This window comes from Athene cunicularia (genome assembly GCF_003259725.1).
Source record: "Athene cunicularia isolate RWA chromosome 11 unlocalized genomic scaffold, athCun1 chr11_part2, whole genome shotgun sequence".
NCBI classification, from domain to species: domain Eukaryota; kingdom Metazoa; phylum Chordata; class Aves; order Strigiformes; family Strigidae; genus Athene; species Athene cunicularia.
In genome coordinates, this window is record NW_020799114.1 from 1032332 (window position 1) to 1051009 (window position 18678).

An 18678-nucleotide genomic window follows, 5' to 3' on the forward strand; every position below is an offset into this window, starting at 1 on the left:
CCCCGGGACATCGCCGCGCCGGGAGGCGGAAACGCTCCAGCCTGGCTCCTTCCCAGTCACCGCGGCCACCGGCACCGTCCCGGTTATCAGAGGGTGCTCACACCATTGGAAACTGGGACCTGGCTCCTGCCGCAGCCAGAGCAAGAGCAGACTCTGCCCGGGAGCCACTGCTCTGCCGGGCTGCTGCGAGACCGTTCCCCGAGCAAGGAAACGCGGCTGCTGAGCCCGAACCAGGCAGGAGGGACGCGGCAGAGAAAGCAGGAGGGAGCTCGCCAAGCCCAGCAGCGCTCGCTCCCTGCGCTCTCTGGTCCCCCGGCTCCTGCAGCCCTCACCAGGTCAGCCCTCGTACCCTGGGCCTGTGGCTACGGCCGCTGACTCCTGCTGCCCCCCAGGACCCAGCCCGCTGTCCTCAGCCCAGTGCAGACCTGGGGAGGGATAAGCCCAGCCCAAGAGCCTCCCGTGTCGCTACAGACCGAGCTCCCACGGCCTCCTCAGCATGTGCCCAGCTCCGACAGGACAGAGCGCGTCCTGCACACCCCGCAGCTCAGCAGCCAGGCTTGGCTGATAGGAGAAAGCGTGTGCCCAGCCACGCTGGCACGGAAGGGACGCTGGGGACAGGCTGCTGAGGACACCTCCCGCCCCCCTTCAGTGCCATATAAGCTGTTTTATAAAAAGAAAATTACTCCCACACGGTTCTCTGCAGGCAGCTTAGGAGCTTGTGGGCTCTCCCATCCGAGCTCTGGCTCTGTGGCCAACCCCACGCAGCCCAGCCCGCACCTCCCCACACGCCGTGTCTCCCCCCAGCTCTCACCTGGTACAGGAATCTTTGGCTGAACTGCTGCATGGCTCCTTGGAGCTGATTTCGCTGGGACTGCCACTGCTCATAGTTCCGGACGTACTCGGCCGTGGGGCGCTGCCACGTGGTGGTCCGGGTGTTGTGGTCCACGTAGTAATACCTGCCTCGAGGATCTACGCGTTTCTCCCACCTGGAAACACCAGAGGAAGATGTCACTGATGTCCCCAGAGAGTTCGGCGGGTCCTGCTGGCAGGTGCCTCCAGCTGCCGTGCGGCAACTCAGCACAAACGCTGGTGCGAAGGCAGCGGAGAAAAACCCCGTCGAGGTCAGGAGGCACAGAAGGGACAGACCCGGTGGCACACAGGGAACCTCCCGCTGCCCTCATCTGAGGCTGCCCCTGGGCCCTGGATGCAGCCGGAGAATATCCAGCCGCTGCCCCAGGCCGAGCTGAGAGCACGACCGAGAGGAGCAACGGGGCTGCGAGGCGCTCCCCTGCTGCCAGCTCCCACGCAGGGGCTGGGCGGAGGATTTGTGGCCTTGCGGAGACGCGGGTGAGAAGAGCAGCTCATAGTCCTGCGAGGAAGGAAGACCCAGGAGCTGCCTGGGCCCGGGGTCCCGCTATGGAGACTGATTTTTCATTTCGCCCTGACGTTACAGCTGACTTCAGACACTCTCCGGCTCCTCTCACGAGACTACGACACCCTTTAACGCGAGGGCTCCGTTCCTCGCTCCAGCCTAACTCCCGTTTTCACAGCTGAAGAGGCTCTTTTGGGCAAAAATCCACCAGAAGAATATACAAAAGACTGGAAGGAGCTCCCTGCAAGGGCATCAGATGCGATGCCTAGACACGAGCAGAGCTGGCCCCGGGATGCCGTAAGCTCCAGAACAGCTGACTGCTGACAGCGGCGAGGCACGGCGTCAGAGACCTGCGCAGGAAGGAAGGAGAGCACCTGGGCTACCCCCACCCCACCCTTCCAGGTAAGAGCCTCCCTCCTTTAACAGCAGACAGATTTCAAGCTGTCGTAGGATCAGAAAGTAGCTGGAGATCACAGTGTGTGCCCACAGGAACCTGGCGGCTCCCGTGGAGAAAAACATGACAGGTTTGTATTCCGCTTCCACACATGACATTGGTGGTTCAAGCACCCTTCAGTCATTCCAGCCTTGAACAAACTCAGTCTAGAGAACAACAACAGTTTGGCTGTATCGAGTTCTCTGCTTTTAGGAGCACAAAGAGGTGAGAATTCAACAAGCTGCTGGAAAGCACGTGGCCCCCAGGCCTTCATACAGCCCTCGCGACCTGAAGACTTAACTCCTGCAAATGAAAGTGTGGCCCTCCCGGACAGGAGCTCTGTGGAGCGCTGCCTGCAGGACTCCTGGCGCTCAGCAGCATCGTCCGCTCGAGCACAGGCAGACCCCGATGTGGCTGAGAACACAAGAGGCTCCTCAGAGAGTCCCAGGTCCAGCTCCAGGTCTGGGGCACGCTGAGTGTGCCTGTTTCTGCTCACCACGAGCTCAGCCCTCGTCTAGAAACCTCTTGTTTTTCCAGGTGACATGAGGCCCACCTCTCCCTTCTCCTGGCCCTCAGGGGCACTTTGCTGGCGCCCCGTCCCAAAGGCCCACCCCTCTGCTCTGCCCACACGTGGCTGTGCTGCTGCTCATGTGTTCAGTGATTTCCATGGGCTGTTTAAAAAAAAATAACCCTCTAACAGAGGTCAAAATGCAACAGACTGGAAGGCCTTTTTCTTTTTACAAATGCTGAAAAGACCTTTCTGAGGATACAGCATGTGTTTTCAGGCCAGTAAACAGTTGGTCATCTCACCCCATTTCTCTTTAGGAATGAAAAGACCTTCCTGCCACCTTCCCTACTCTTGCACAGACTCTTGTGTGTCTGCTACAACAAGGTCGTTCAGTATCCGAGATGCCAGCTGCCCCCAGAGCCCCTTACCCCGGAGGAAGGGGTCTCTCCCACGTGGTGGTCTTGTTGTTATGGTCTACATAGTAGACTCTACCATTAGGCAGCTCTCGCTGTTCCCACCTGCAAGAAAAAAAAAAGAAAATACCATGAGACAGTCAACCCTTGCTTGCACAGGGCCAGAGCCCTGGCTGAGGTGGAGCTACCAAAACAAACCTTCCTCTGCCACGCTGGCCAGAGCGGCTGCGTCCCGCTGCCAGGCTCCCGTCCCCACCGCCCCTGGGCCAGGGGGGAGCACAGCTCCCCTCGGGAGGGGGCCTGGGGAAACCCGAGGTGGGCAAGGCTGCGCCCGTCCTCTCCTCAAACAGAGGTGGAGCGAAGGGGCTCAGCCGGAACAAGCAATGTGGATCCAGCAGCCTCAGCAGGGCAGTGAGACCCAGAGCCTTGCTCCATGTAGGACCAAGAGGCTTCACAGGCACCTTCCTCTACTGTAAATCATCTGAACAGCCTCCCTAGGAAAACCGTTTGCACTTGTGCCCACCGGCTCGGGCTGCAGCTGTGCAGCCAAGGCTCCCCCACGCATCCGCGAGCTGTGAATAATTAATAATCACCTTATTACCAAGAACAGCCAGCGAGCTGCATCTGGTGGATTAGCAAGCCTACCTCCTTGCACTGCTTAGCTACAGCACTCCAACCTTCCTCTAAAATAAAGAACGAGAGCAGGTCTACATGGCAGTTGCTGGGTTTGCCAGATCAAGACTACCAGAGAGGTGCCGCAGCAGCCTGCGTTCTGAAAACAGGCACCATGTAGAGCACACATTCCTCATTTCCTCCAGAAAGTAGGAGGGTCAGCGTAAGATTTCACACAGGGTCAGTTTTATGTCTTGTGAGCTTTTGATGTAGTTTTTGTTTGGTTTCTGCTAATACATCTTTAAAGGAGATCCTTTGAGTTTGGGCTGGGGCTGAGTTTTCTCCTTGGCAGCCCTCCTGCTCACTGCTGACAGACACCGCTTAAAAACATCGCCTGGCCACGAGGCACTTGGTTCGGAGGTGGCCCCTAAGGGGAGCCGGTGCGATAGGGAGGCCTGGCTTTACCCGGCTGCACTGAAAACCATTCCCTGCCTTCATTCATTCATGGAAGTGTACGCCCTGGCAGAGGTAAGCGCTCCGCGGGACACCCTCCTTCCCCGTCAGCTTTTATCCTGCAACAGAGAGGCACAAGCTGGCAGCTGCTGACAGATGAAGTGTTCTCCTGCCACCCTTCTGCTCCCACGGGTCTCCCAATTCAATCTTCACTCTCAACTTACTGTCACAAAAAGCCCCAGGAAACGAATAAACCCACTTCCGTTGTGACAGCAAGGGAACAAATCCGGGCTTGCGGGAAGCAAGTGGCCCTTGTGGAGATGCTCTAAGCACTAACGGCCCATTGCCGGGGCTTGCACCATCCCTGCTCACCCCCAAACCTTCCCAGGGGAGCACGAAGCCACCAAAGGGCGACCCCAGCCACAAGCACACAACTCCCGCGACCACAGGTCACACTGCAGCCTCGACACCGCTCTCGAAAGGTGGGAAGGCAGAAACGGGGAGAGCTTCAGCCGCGTTCCCAAGCCCTGGCAGCGTGTCGTCAGCTGGGGACCCCGATGGTCCAGCAGCCACGCGGGCGGCCTGAAAACCCTCTGCCCTGGGCAGAAGGCAGTCCTGAGATCAGAGTCAGCTCCCTGAAAGCAGGAGGGGAACGTGAACGCCAGGCTCAGGGCTTCTCAAAAGTGCTGCCTGCTTCACGCATCTCCTGAGACTAGGTAACATCTGCAGATGTTGCCACCAGTCAGCGGTGCTGGATCTTCCTCATCCCCAGAAGAGATGTAGGGCCACCAGTGCTTCTCTCTGACAGAGAGAGCCTGAGGCAGGACCTTCCGTGCCCGTAGACTCCGACGGCGAGGGGCTGCCCAGCCTAACACCACCCAAAGGAGTGACCCTGCGAGAGCAGAACCAGCGCTCGCTGGTGCCGTTGGGGCATCAGGATCCTCGTCCCTCACCCCACGGTCAGCCCTTCCCCTGGGCTACCCCTGGGCAGCACTGGGCCTCGTCAGAGGGGAAACGCCGGAATTTTCCTCTTCTCCAACAACAAACTCTGTGCTTCATATGCATAAAAGCACCAGGACAGCTAAAAAAAAAATAAAATATTAAAATCACTGCAGAGAAAATCAGCATAGCTGGGGTTTTTTGAAGACACAAGCGTCTCCACCCCAAGACGGACGGCAGGGCTCCAGGCACCTTCAGGCTGAAGGCAGGGCAGTGGAAGTGCCGCTGCCCGCAGAGCTGCCCACTGCAGGCAGAGCTGTGGGAAGCCCCATCCCAGACTCGCCGTGCAGGTGCTTCGGGCGGCCGCCAGCAGCCAGCTGCGGACCCAGCACAGAGCTCAGGCGGAGGAACGCTCTTTGCAGATGAAACTCCAAGGCCCGGCTCCCTCCTGAGACTTCGCAGGAGCCAGTGTCCCACAAAAACCCTTCAAGCATCATCTTTGCAAGGTCAGCTGTAGGTAACGGCCTCCTGCGGATGGATCCGGAGCCTGCAGCGCCGCTCACTGACGGTGAGGACACCCCCCGTGTCCCGCCGTTCTGCCACGCCGACACGGGGTGCTTCAGAGGCGAACGGGACCTCAGCCTCGTGCACACGGATCCAGGGTGCCAGCAGTCGTTACCGGCAGGGACGGGACCTCCAGACTCATTAACGAGAGGTTCTCTGATCAACATGGCTCCGAGGACTTGGAAGTCCTTTATGACAAGAGGCTCCCGAACCCCCAGGTACCGTTTCTGTGGCTGTAGAGACCAGAAATGCCACGATGAGGACTCCTCCAGGGCAGAGGGTTTCTGGGTCCCGCAGATACTCCTCTGGGTGCCCTTGTGACTGTGAAGAGCCACACAGGACTGGGGAGTGCCACAGGTGGTGGCAGCTCCTGATCCGTGTCCTCTGTCCCCGTCTCGTACCCTACACAAGCTGGTGACAAGCTCACACGCTCCTCAGGTCAGCAGCTCCCCGGTGATCTGAAAAGTGAATTTGCTGAGGGCTGCCTCGCCCTCTGAACTGTGAATCCCGGCCGCTAAGCGGCAAGCTGTGATGAACTGTTATCGCTGACACACGGTGACAGCCTGAGAGACGGAGGACAACCCCTCCTTGCTCAGACCACTTTGCCCAGCTTGCCGCAGGCTCCCCTGTGTCCCATCTGCCATCCCGTAAGGGCCACAGCTCAGGTGGACACACGACAACGGGCTCTTCCTCTGGGGACCCGCAGTCCAGCCAACGTTCCTCCCCAGTGCCTGCTGCCACGTCGCCCCTAGCGAGGCAGACGAGGGCTCTAGCGAGCGTTAGGTGGTGGGAGCTCCCACCCACGTGCACGTTGGTGCGAGCGCGAAGCAGGACGACACGTCGGCCCCTGCTCCCCTCTGACTGCCCGCGAGGCTTGTGACGGCGGCGGATACCGGAGCCGCGGACGGTGCGGAGTGGCAGCGCTGAGGCAACCCTGCAGTCCAAACAAAACGCCCTCCTTATGTAAGAAACCACAGCCCCACGCCTTCTGCCAGGCAGCATAATGCGCCTCTTTGTACGGGCGAGACAGTGCTGTGTATACACACCGCGCTAACGACCGTCTGTCCCCCGCGCAGGAGCATCACTGATAGGAACCAGATGCAGGAGCCAGCGGCTCTTGTGCCCTCCCCCCTTTCGCTATGGGTCCTCTCAGAAACCCCCGAGCCCAGGGACCCCGCACCAAGGGCCTCGAGAGCTGCGACCGGCGGCTCCTGTGCCACAAACGCGCCTCGGCTGCGCAGGGAAACAGGTTCTGCCCAAGCCAGGAGGATAGGAAGGAGGGTCTGGGCACTGTCGGGGCTGGAATTACTCAGAACACCTTCCAGCACCCTCCAGCCCCTAGAACAGGCTCCCAGTTGTGAGAGAGAGGCCTTTGTGCCCGCCACATCTGGTGCAGATGTCCAGAGGCAGCTATCTGAGCAGAATAAATAGCTCTGAATCCCCACATGAACCCAGCCGCTCTGCGCCATCCGCACGCAGCCCGGCACGAGCAGGGAGGCTGCGGCTCAGCGCACCCCCGGCACGCAGCTAGGGAAAGCCACCTCCCCTGCGGAGCCGACGGGAACGCTCGCCACGCTCCCACGGGTGAAAGGAGACACTCGGGGAACAAGGCAGGGCTCACGCAGAGAGCAGGGGGACACGACAGCTTCCCGGCTCTCCCGCTCCGGAGTAACTGGCAGCTCTGCAGCGACATTGCTCCTGCGAGCGGCAAAGGCAGAGCGATCGCTCGTGGGCTCCGCGGGAGCTGGGCCAGCGAGGGGCTCCCCGGCACCGCCTCTGCGGAGCACGCTGCTGCCAGAGCTGAGGTGGCCTGGTTTTGTCTGCATCCCTTCTGCCTGAGACATCGCTGCCTCCACCAGCCCAGCCAGCCACATCCCCAGCTCCCAAGTTGGGCCCCAAACCACCAGTAAAAGCAATACCCGGGTGTGGGGAGCCAGACAAAAATCAGTTCTCAGGAGATCCCCAGAACCTCATTTATACCTCCCCGGGGCCACGGTGTTTTGTGCACTCCCTGTTTACAAAGCCCTGTTAGCCAGAACCTGGGCTAGCAGCTCTCAGGGCAGGGCCCGCACCGTGGAGAGCTCAAGGGACTCGATTCCCCGCTCTCCCTCCCCCGGGAACACCCCGATTCTCATTCTCCACCTGAGCGAGCAGGTCAGCTGCCACCCAGCCCAGCACCAGCACCAGCACGTGCGAGAGGGATGGTGCCCTCGCTCCCTGCTCCGGGCCCCACGGTCAGCACAGGGAGGGACAGAGACACAAGGTGCTCATCAAGCGTGTCTCCAGAGATCCAAATTCCACGAGCTCAGCACTGACGAGGGCTCACTACCCCTCCACCGCTCTTCTCCAGCTGCTCCCAAAGCACAACAGCTTTATCCTCCTCCCTGCTCTGACACGCTCGATTTAGCGGTGCGTGAGCATCGCAGGGAGACAGGCACGGGGAGGACACGGGCCACCCTTCCACCCAGCTGGCCCAGGTGAGTCTGACGTGTCTTAGAAAGCAGCACTTGCAACCTCCCCGAGCCTCCGGAAACCCTGATCTGAGACACCCGCGGGCTCCTCTCCGCCCCAGGAAAGAAACAACAGCCTGCTTCCACCTCGGGCTGTGCAGGGGTGGGGAGGAGGAGACCTTCAGTCTACCTGGTAAGAGCAGAAAAGGGGCATAGGCTCTGCCTGGAATAAAGACCTTTTTCAGAGCACTGGACTTTTCCAGCTGCCTGGAAACAGGAAGCGCCCAGGCCGGGGAACAGAAACCCTCACACACCCGGCATAAAGGCACACTGAGCCGTTAACCCTAATTACCTGTGACTGACACACCAGCGAGGCCCTGACCTTCCAGGCATCGCCTCAGCCAAAGGAAAATAAACAGCTCCCTTCATACGAAACACAAGCCATTTTCAACCCCCCCTCTTGATGCTTTGCATTTTCAGGCCAGAATTAAAGGTGTCTGAAATACAAGGGGAGAACAACCCAGCTGCAGCAGAGTGGGGCTGAGCCCGCCCGCTGCCCCCACGGCACCACTCAGCCAGCCCCAGCTCTCCCCCCAGCCCCTTCCCCATCCCGCCGAGGAGGAGGAGGAGGAGGAGCACCCACACCAGAGAGAACGGGCACAGCTATGTGAGGGTCCTGCCCACCTCTCCCCAGCAGCGGCTGGTGTCTCTGGAGCGCATGTTCGCGCCCTCCTGCTCCGCAGGAGCTCCCAGGAAACCCACACTCGCTCTTGGGTGTTTTCCTCTGACTGATCCCTTCGGCAGCCCCACGAGAGCAGAGGACTCTGCGGCTCCCCTGGGCACGGACGCCGTGAGACCACTTGCCGCAGAGATGTGATTGACTATTTATTGCCCCAGAGACCCACAGCAGACACAGATCAGAGCCCGGCGCAGAGGAGGAACCCACCACAGTGAAGCTGCGAGGGCGAGCGGGGGCACCTCTCTGCTCTGCCACTGTCACCTCCACCAACCCCTGGGGCAGCACAGCCCCCTCTCTCAAACACCCTCTTCTTCCAGCGCATGGCAGGGCCCCAGTTTGCCCATATCCCCCCAGTTGTCCTCCCAGGGCCACGCCTCCCTCCCCGAGGGCCACAGGCACGCTGTCATGCTGGCCCTGTCAGGGGACAAAAGTCTCAAGCAGAAGGCAGAGCTTACCCGGGGGGCAGAGCATCCAGGGCTAGCACAGCTGCCCGGGCTGGCGGGGCGCTGGAGCCGGCAGCTGCCTCCTCTGCCTCTCCAGAGCTGGTCAGGGCAGGAAGGGCGGGAGCGACGGAGCCGTCAGCCACGCTGGAGGCCACCGGGGTCGGTATGCTCGCTCCCGCCGACGGCCTTTCTTCTTCGACGTCTGCAGCACCTGCTGCGTCTCCGTTCACTGCGAAGGCAGAGGGCAGCGGCGTTAGCACCCAGCAGGGTAACGGGGGCCCAGCGGATCCACCACAGCCACAGGGCCCTGGAAGAGGAGCCTGGGGTGCGCGGCAGCCACACCACCCAGGCACGGGGCTCCCTGCATCAAAGGCAGCACCCCCTGTGCCCAGACACCCCGCCCGGGACCCGCTGCCCCTGCCTCTGTCCTGAGCCAAAAGCAGAGGGTACTTTGTGCTTGTGCTCAGTATCTTTTTGGCCACTTGCAGACATGCTGCCGGCCTGAGGGGAGTTCAGGTCAGGAGCAGGCGCTCAGGAACTGCTGGTGCAGCATCCCCCTGCCCCAGAGGGAAGCCCAGGCTCAGCACATCAGCTGCACTGATCAGAGCTAAACGTTGCTGGATTCCACTGAACTTTTGAAAAAGGGAAGGGGAAGAGACAGAGCAAAGGAAAATTACAAAGAAAACCGATGAGGAGGAAAATGCAGACCAAAAAAATGAAAGGGAATTTGTTTGACGAATATTTATTAGATAGCCAAAAAACCCTGAGTCTTGGCAGCCCAGCAGAGGATAACTTTCGCTACAAGACATCCTGGCTTCCGTGGCAAAGCAAAAGCATTAAAAACAAACCAGCAACAAGTAACAAAGAAATAAGGGATGCAGACAGAGCTCCACAAGTTAGAGCAGAGAAATGTAGAAAACTGTAAGGGAAGGATCTGTGTCTACAAGCCCAAGTATTTTAGAAATATTGTAGGAAAAAAGCTCCCAACAGTATAAACCCCCCCAGACGGGAGACTGAAGAGCTACAGACACTCTAGAAGAGGCAGACTGCTCGGGGCACTTCTGCTCTGCAGCTGGGGGCAGCAGGACGGCGTCCTCCAGCGCCGGGGCGGTCCCGGTGCACAGCCGCGGCAGCTAAAGGAGCCCTCAGGCAGCACCTATGGGTGATGAGGAGGACTTCCAGGTCAGCAGGTTCACAGCAGCTTCCTCCCCAGTCCTGCAGGACTCAGCTGAGGAGGGCTCTGGCTGCTGCTCATTTCTAGCAAGGCTCCAAAAGCAAGGTTCTAGAAGCTTCCACCATGTTGTGCCAGTCTTCAAAGGGAACCTGCAGAATGACCCAGGGAACTACACCATGATCGGTTTGATCTCAGTCCAGGAAAAAGCAGGGGAAAAGCTGATCCAAAGTTCACCCGATAAGGAAGGTTCCAGGGGGAACACAGCTAGGGCGAAGCAATGTGGCTGTGGAGAAAACACGCCACAAAATCATCTCCTTTTACTGTCAGATGAAATTACAGCTGCAAGTGACAAATGTAATGGGGCCGTTCTTGCAGCAGTCTGCTCAAAAAATGCACCAAACCGAGGAGGAAGAGGATGGTTTCTAGAGGCATTCCGCAGAGCACAGGACAGGGTGTTCAGCCCTAATCCCAGCCACCCGAAACACTCATCTCCCCATCCTCAAGTGTAAAATCATCGCTGACAGGACTTGCGGAAGGCACAGAGGTTGGCGAGTGGTAAACAGGGACGAGGACAGCACAGTCGTAAAGCCACTGGGGAGCCTGGGGCCAAGCCAATAAAATGTGCTTTAAACAAACCAAAGCCAAAGAGCCAAGTTGTACTCGGGAACAAAACCTCTGTGCAGAGCCCGAGGGAGTGTCCCCCCCAGAGCAGGGATGCCGGGAAGGGCTGGGTGGGCACAGGGGACCGGCAGCCCCGGGGAGGGCAGCACAGACTGTCCCCCCCAGGGAGGGACAGCTGCAAGGCAGCATTTCACGTCAGCCTCCCACTCCCCCAGCTCCCTCCCAAAATGGGTTTTGGCAAAACTGAAATTGCATTGCTCCAGGTTTTTTCCAATGAAATGGGGAAAAAAAAAAAATCTTCCTTTTGGGTTGAACAAAACATTTCCTTCTACTCGAAACAAAGCTCCCTGCTTCTCCTTCCAGGTCTCTGATATAAGCAACAGAAAGGAAAGGACGGGGCTGCCTACAAAAGCAGAGCAGAGGAGCGGGAGGTGCCACATTGCCCAGCCGGCTCGGGAGAGCCAGGGAAGGAAAACAGATAAACCACTTGTGGCTTCGTCGCCAGGCACTCAGCGGGCCCCAGCCCCTGCTCTGCAAGGGATTTATGGCGTTGTGGACAAACCCACAGAAAGACAAGAGAAACTTTTCCAAAAATAGCTCTCTGGTGTAAGAATCAGCCCCCTTTGGAGAGGTGGGTGTGTGCCTTCGCTGGTGCTCAGCAGACAGCTGCAGTGGGCAAAGGGCTCCAGACATTTTCACTGAAGACTGATGGGCAAATTCAGCTGAACACTCCCAACCCTGACAAAACGTCCATTCAGCTGTGACAACTGTCCTCCTTGCTGTGGCACCAGCAACACTGCTGTCCCAGTGCCCTTTTAAAAACTGGGAGCTGGATACGGTATTTTTTGTCAGGGCGACTCCAGAGAGGAACCACAGAAGTTATTCCCGATAGGCAGAACAGATCCTGCCACTGCATGCTGCGGAGCTGCCCAGCTTAACAGCACTAAAATCAATGAAAATCGATCAATTCGCAAGGAGGAAATTCCCAGGCGCTACAAGATCCGTTACCTGAACAGAAATTCATTTGCTCCCACCCGAGGCAGCCCCGAGCTCTGTCCCCCCGCCCAGGTTCACCTGTGCCGTTGGCCGTGCCGTTGGCCATGCCGCTGTGCTGCGAGCTCTTGGCCTGCTGCCGGTGCCGGCTCCGGGCGCTGGGACTTTGCTCTCCACTCCCCGTGTTTTGCCTGGCCGCTCCAGCTGCATGTCGGTGAGTCCTGCAAGGGGAAGAAACACGGGAGGTGGGACACGCCGCTGGTCCCGCAAAGAAAACCCCGCTCCTGCCTTTTTGCCTCGGTCTGGCACTGCTTCTCCCCCGGCACAGCCATCGCTCTGCCGAGCACGGCTGGGATGCAGCCACGTGCCTCCGCTCCTCCGGCTGTGCCCTGAACTTCCCGCTGCTTCCTCTGACCTGCCTGTCAGTGGCAGAGTCCCACGGAGGAGTAACCTGGGTGACAATGACCTTGGTTTTGTTGGTGGGTGCTCACCCTGGCTGCCCCATGTGCCAAGGAGTAGCCCTGGGAACTCATGGCCAGAAACCTGCTTGCCAGAGACCAAGCCACCACGGCTACCGGCAGTGTGCTCCGGCCACCCCTGCTGTAACGCTCCCAGGAGTGACCCCATGCCAGCACCCGCTCCTGCTCCGCAGTGGGAACCCTCACCGGCGCCTCCCGCCCGGCTACAAGCCTTGCACAAAAGCAGGTGAGGAAGGTGCAAGCGTTCGCTGCTGCCGGGCCAGCCAGGCCAGCCGTGGCCTCTGGCGGAGGAGGGAACAAGCGCCTGGGAATGATGGGAGCTGAAATCGTAGCACAGGTTGTGACCGGCTCAGATGGGGCTGGTCCATCTCTCACCATCCCTCTCTGTGCTGCGCTGGAGCTGCCCTGTCACCGCATCCCCGTGGGCAGAGCGCCAGGCAAACTCCCCCCCTCCAACCACCCTGGGCCCCCGAGGCAGGCCAAGGCATTCAGGAAAAGGCTGATTCGAGAAAGGCTTTCACGTTGCTTAAGAAGCCTGGTCCTTCCTGCAAGCAGGGAGGGGGGCGGGCAGGGTGGCAGAGGGGATGCTGCCTTCCCACGTCTGCGCCCAGGGGAGCAGAGGCAGAGCCCAGCCACCTCCACCCAGCATCACAGCCCAGGGCAGCGACCGAAGAGGGTGAGGACCGCAGGGATTAGGAAGCTGGTTCGCCCTAGCCAAGTTCTCCCCTTAAAAGGGCAAAACCCACAAACTTGTCCCCACGTCCCCGGGCTGGAGCTGGGAGGGGACAGCAGCTTGGCAGTGAGAGGGCGCAGCATCAGTCATGCCACCCTCACCAGCCCCAGCGAGGCCGTGGTTCCTCCCACCGGCTGGAAGCCGCTCTCCCTGGGCAGAGGAAGGGCTGGGATCAGGAGGAGACATGGGAAAGCAGGAGATGGCTGTTGAGAACAGATAAGAGCCACGGGCAGAGCAGCCTGTGAGCAGGAGCTGCTGAGGCCGTTTCAACCAGCCACGGCCCTTCCCAGGAGGGCAGCCCCACACAGGGGCTCCTCGGGGGGCTCCTCAGGTGGCGAACTCGCCCCAGAAACCCCGGCTACCTCCAGGACATCGCTATGCGTGGGGATTTGCTTTGGCCACCAGCACCTGGGGACTCGGAGCAGCTGCAGGCGCAGAACAGGCTGGGAGGTGAAGGTGGCCCCTCACTGCCCAGCCACAGGGCTCGGTGGGGCACGTGGGCACCACGCGCCTCCCAAAACATCCCCACGTTCACCCCACGGCAAGGCTGGAGGCACCGCGGCCGCCGGAGCTCTGGCCAGGGCGGAGCGGGCAGGTGGCACCAACCGCAGGAGCCGGTGCTGGTGGGAGCAGCCCCCAAGGCACGGGAGGGATCTGGTCCCTGCCCTGCTCAGCACAGATGAGCTCAGAGCTGGCCCGAGAGTTTTTAGAAACCAAAACAGGATGTTTCCAGGCTGCCAGCCGGCCACACAGGGTTACCAAGCCTGAATTAGCCGGCCCGCCGCCCAGCCCAGCCCTCCTACGAGCGCTCCCATCTGGGCATTGTCTTTTAATAGACACGTGGAAACAAACCCAGCGCGGCCACGTGAGAGCGGCAGGGCTGGGAACACGCTCTTAAAATAGGAGCGGGGAGAAAACAAGGCAGAGCGCCGATGGGAACGGCCTCTCGCAGCCACAACGGTGGGACGGAGCGGGGTGTGCGGGACCCCCCCGATGGGGGACCTCCGGGGGCTGCTCTGCCCCACAGCGTGCTCTGCCCCACGGCCCCTCCCGGGCCACAGGGTGGAGGGAGCAGACGATGCCAAAGAGGAAAGTGGCATCAGCCAAGGTGACATCAACCTTCCGGCTCCCCCCAGTTCTGCCAAGGCAGAGCCCCTGTGCTGCAGAGGCTGCCGCGGGCCCCAGGCACGGACCCCAGGAAGAGCCGCCTCCTCCCACCGCGGCGCCCAGAAGGTTCCGGCACGAGATGCCAGCAGAAGTGGCAGCACCGGCCTCAGCCTCCCTCGGCACAGCAGATCCCAGCCTGCGGCCATGGAGGAGCAAGGGCAGAGCACAGGGGGTCGGGCCACGACCACCGGGAAACGCAACCGGGATCACCCCAGCGCCAGGGGGGCAGCGGGGGCTCAGCTCCCGAAACACGGAGCTGAGAAATTCCCGCTGCAAAGCGGGGAGGAGGCAGCCACGTGTCGTCCTCCCCCCCGGCACTGACGCCCGCAGTGCTGGAGCAGAGGTCTGACCCCTGTGCCCCCACCCTGGAGCTGGGGCAGGAGGCACACCCCCTCGCCCCACGGCAGCGGGACGCTCGGTCGAAGAGGCACCCGGGTCCGAACCACCCTTCTCATGGCTTGTTCTCCCAGCCCCACGCAGCCCCCTCCGAGGCAGAGGAGCCCCCGCGCGTGCAGCGCCGCCTGCCGCTCCCTGCCTGTGCCAGGGCTGCAACTGGTGACTCACAGCAGCTCCCCCGGCCTTTCGCTGCCGCTGTGTCACACCAGAAGCCACAGGCCTGGGGACATCCCGCAGCCGCGCGTGGGGCTTTGCAGAGCGAGGGGTCTCACCACGGGAAATACTTCGTCTGAGTGAGCCGGAGGAAAGTCTCCCGCCTGCCCCCAGGGATGCTCATGCCCGTGGCTAGCTGAGGGGTGACTTCTGGCCGTCACAGGGGCAAAGCGAAGCGTGCTGCGCTGCAGAAACCCCTGGAGCTCGCGACAGGTGACAGCAGCTCCTCAGGGCTGTGCCCAGATGGCGACACCCGGCGCAGCTCGCCGCAGGGCGAGCGCCAAACCGGGATACTTCATTCCCCGCTGTCAGAAGAGGCCCCTTTGGCCACCACAAGACAAACGGGGGTTGTGGCAACCCTCTGGGCACCCAGGGCACCAGCTCCCAGGCGGGGACCTCTGGGCTGTTTTCTCTCTGCACAGAGGGCTGTGGAATTTCACACCCCGTCACCAAGATTAGCAGCAAATCCCAAAATGACATTTGTTCAGGAGAAGAAAGAGAAGCCCTAACCAAGCAGTTTCCCTTGAGGGGACAGTGTAGAAATAGCTGAGGAGCAAAGAATGACCCTTTTCTTTCCATCCTGCATGCGAGAGTTTGCCAGCATCCATCACCAAAGCCCATGAAAATAAACACGGCTCTGCATATAAACAGAGCAAACATCAAACAGCATTCCCATGTGCAAAGGGCCCCTACTCCGCTCCGGAGAGGCTGCTGCCTCCACGGTGGGTACGTAGAGCAGCGCTCTGCCCCACGTGAACTGCGGAGCTATGGCCAGAACAGCCCTAAACTCAGGTGAGCGTGGGAAGAACCGAGCACCAGGCAGGACGGTTCCCGTACCACGGCGGCCGCGGGATTTTCAGTGGCTGCAAGCACACCTGGAAGGTCTCTGAAGGTCCCCTGTGGAAGCACCGGCCAGACCTCACCACGCTCCTCGGGAGGACACCGAGAGCAGAAGCTGCTTTCAGGCAGCTGGAAAGCAGCCAGGAGTTAGAGGCAAGTTACAGGGCTGAGCCTCCCAAACCAGAACCTTCTTTTCAGGCTCTCTAGCACCTACTGAGAGCTGCTAAGTGGCTGCAAAGTCCAGCTCCCCTCAGGGCACTAAGCATTCAATCACCCCTTAGAAGGCTTTAACACCCAGGAGTCAAGAGGAACAGCCTCAACAAAAAGGCACAAACTGTGTTCAACAACCTGCTCTCAATTTCCTGTCCCTGAGTGGGAGATAAGCACAGATATGGAAGGACAGGGTCACTTTTTACAGCCAAAAACATTTCTCCCCTTCACTCATCTCTTGTATGTGCCCAGCAGATGAAGGAGAAGCAGAAAAGCTCGAGGTGTGGGGCTTGTTCTGAGTGTTCCTAAGCCTGGGGGCACGCAGAACCTCTTATCGGGCAGGCTGCAGGCGCCCTCGCTACAGGCACACTTCTAACCAGAACATCTGTATAGGCTGCTGGGCCACTGCCACGCTCTGGAAATATAAATAGGTGTTAAATTCAACTCCATGTTGACAGTGTGACACGTCTCTCAATAACCACAGCTCCAAAAGGAGCAGCGCTGAGCCACTCCAGCCCAGCAAGGCAAGGAAGGGCACGGTGCCAGGCCCAGGATGGCCTGGTGCCCAAGCATCTCATTTCCTTTGGAAGCAGCTGTTATTTCCCTGCAGCTCTGCTTGCTCGGCTTCTCTCACTCTCCCTGGACCTTCGGAAGCGTCCCCCTGTGCCCATCACCCAGAGCATTGTGCTTCCCAACGCCCGGTCTGGGCTGCACTCGAGGCAAGAGCTGGGGTCCCCGTAATCCCCGCTGGAAGCGTCCCCTGCAGAGCAGCCCTCGGCCGGTTTGCCTGGTCAGAGCCTGCCCCCCACCTCCCTGACAGACCATTCCTCCAGCTGCCAGCAGAGCAACCGGGGAAACCGTCTGGGCCATCACAGACCCGACAGTCCCTGAGAATCAAACACTTCAGGAGAGGCTCAGGTCAGCCGCACGCCAGCTCTGGCTGCTCTGCCGGGGGCTCGCTGGGACACCCACAGTGGGCTCCCACTGCACAGGGGTGACCCAGACAGTCCTCGGCTGCCTCACGGCCACCCCCCAGAAACGGGCTGAGGGGTACTGCCAGCATGGGACCCTTACCTCGGTCTGCTTCCAAAACAGTTTGTACTGGGAGGCTGGTGTCTGCCCTCCGTGGCTGCAGCCGCGCTGCTGGGCTCCCGTCCAGGCAGCTGGGACCCTGAATGGGTGAAGAAAAAGTGGGTGAAGAAAACGACTGAGGCACTAGCTTTTCCCTCCCTCCTTCCAGAAGAGACCCAAAAGCACGACAGCCCCATACGTCAGAGGAGAGAGCCCCTGCTCCCTGCCTTTACACTAGGTGCTCTCCTCTCCTCTCCCACCGCCGTGCAGCGGCACTGCCCCTCCCCACAGCGCCCCAAGGGCAGCCCTAGGGAAGGTACACGCAGGATTTGGCCAAAGCTGCCGCGTTTAAGGCTCCCAGATTTCACAGGCTTCACCTCCCAGCAAGGAAAAGGAGCCGCTGAGGGAGAGCAACACACCAGCCCCTGTCCCGCACAAGCTCTGCTCGCTCCCCTGGGGCCAGACATCAGCCGGTGCCTCCGCACACCCTCTGCACCAGGGACCCCTTTCCCGAGCGGTTTATTAAATACAGAAACCATTTCCCCAGCCCCCAGAGGAGAGCGAGGGAAGGGGCCGAGCCGTGCGGTGGCTGTGCAGGGCCTCCAGGCCTCTCGAGCCTCTCGACGCTCCCGCTCCTCTCCCACCCCACGCTCGCTGTCCCACGTGTGCAAGTGTGGGGCTGGAGCCTTACCTGGGGGCAGAGGCGGCTGCTGGCACTTGGGGTGCTTGCTCAAAGGTGCGGGGGGCCCGTGCTCTCAGCCCCGCTCCTCCTGTCCCTGCCTCGTGCTCAGAGCCGGCGCACGCATGCGGAGCCGGGCAGCACTCACCCTCTGTCACGGCGCTGCCATTAGGCAGGCTTCCCAGATCAACAGCGGGCCCGTCCAGGAAAATCGTCAGCTCTCCGCCAGAGACAACGCTGCCTTTGTTCTCCGTCTGCAGGTCCAGGGTCAGCTGCCTGTTCTCCACTGTGGGAGACGAGGGGACACGGAGAAAGAGACCAAGTCACCACGGGATGCCAGCCGTGATGGAGGATGGCTCTGCCACCCCAGCTCCCCCGTGGGATGGGACATCAGCCTCCCAGTCCCCCCCGGCCCCCGAAGGACAACATGCCAGTTGTCTCAGCGAGCCCCACCAGCACTAGCCCCACACCTACACATATCCACCAGCATCACCAGCCCCACCACCAACTCCTGGGGAAGACCCTCCTTCACCAGGCACCGCTCAGGACCTGCCCCAGGGCCCCCGGCTGCAGCGCAGCCGAGACCACCATCGCTCACAGGTCCAGGAGCTGGGGCTGTAGGGGAGGTCGTGGCAGGGAAGTTGAGGAATTCGGCTGGTTTGACACAGGGCAAGATGTGTCCTTGTGAGGGCAACCACTGGCAGGTGCCTGGGACACGAAGCAGGCAACGGTGCCTGAAGCCCTGGCCTGCTGCAGAGGAGCAAGCAGCATCTTTCAGAATCGGGGGTATCCTCATGCCACCTAGAAAACCCAGGCAAGCGGCAAAGGCAAACCCCAAGCACATCCCTCCGTCCTCATGCCACGTTTCAGTTCCCCTGAAGACGCCAGCACCAAGGGCCGTCCCCAAGCGCAGAGCACCGCCGCGCTGCAGCATCGGAGCGCCTTCGCAGAAGCTTCTGGAGCGCGTGGCGTGGGCTGGGAGGCGCCTGGGGACAGCTGCCAGCTCCACTCCCCTCCCTCGCGAGCCAGCTTGGCTCCAGCAGCTCAGCGAGGCTTTGCCAGTCACAGCTTCGCGCGCAGCTGGACACTGCGGCTTCGCTCAGGGGCGACGGGACCACCGCTCACTGTTCTGCCCGCGGCACGGCGCGAGGGGCCGCAGCGGCGGGGCAGGGGACC

The 18678-nt window shown here is 60.7% G+C and overlaps 1 protein-coding gene across 1 annotated transcript in view; it reads right to left on the bottom strand.

Moving 5' to 3' along the window:
* WWP2 (WW domain containing E3 ubiquitin protein ligase 2) overlaps positions 1-18678 on the bottom strand; it is a 37174-nt gene that overhangs the window by 12409 nt on the left and 6087 nt on the right. The window contains 9 exon segments of the mRNA XM_026857014.1: positions 474-561; positions 692-986; positions 2742-2831; positions 8939-9155; positions 11796-11935; positions 16827-16923; positions 17515-17539; positions 17541-17788; positions 17977-18303. Of these exon segments, the coding sequence (XP_026712815.1) occupies positions 474-561; positions 692-986; positions 2742-2831; positions 8939-9155; positions 11796-11935; positions 16827-16923; positions 17515-17539; positions 17541-17788; positions 17977-18303 (1527 nt within the window).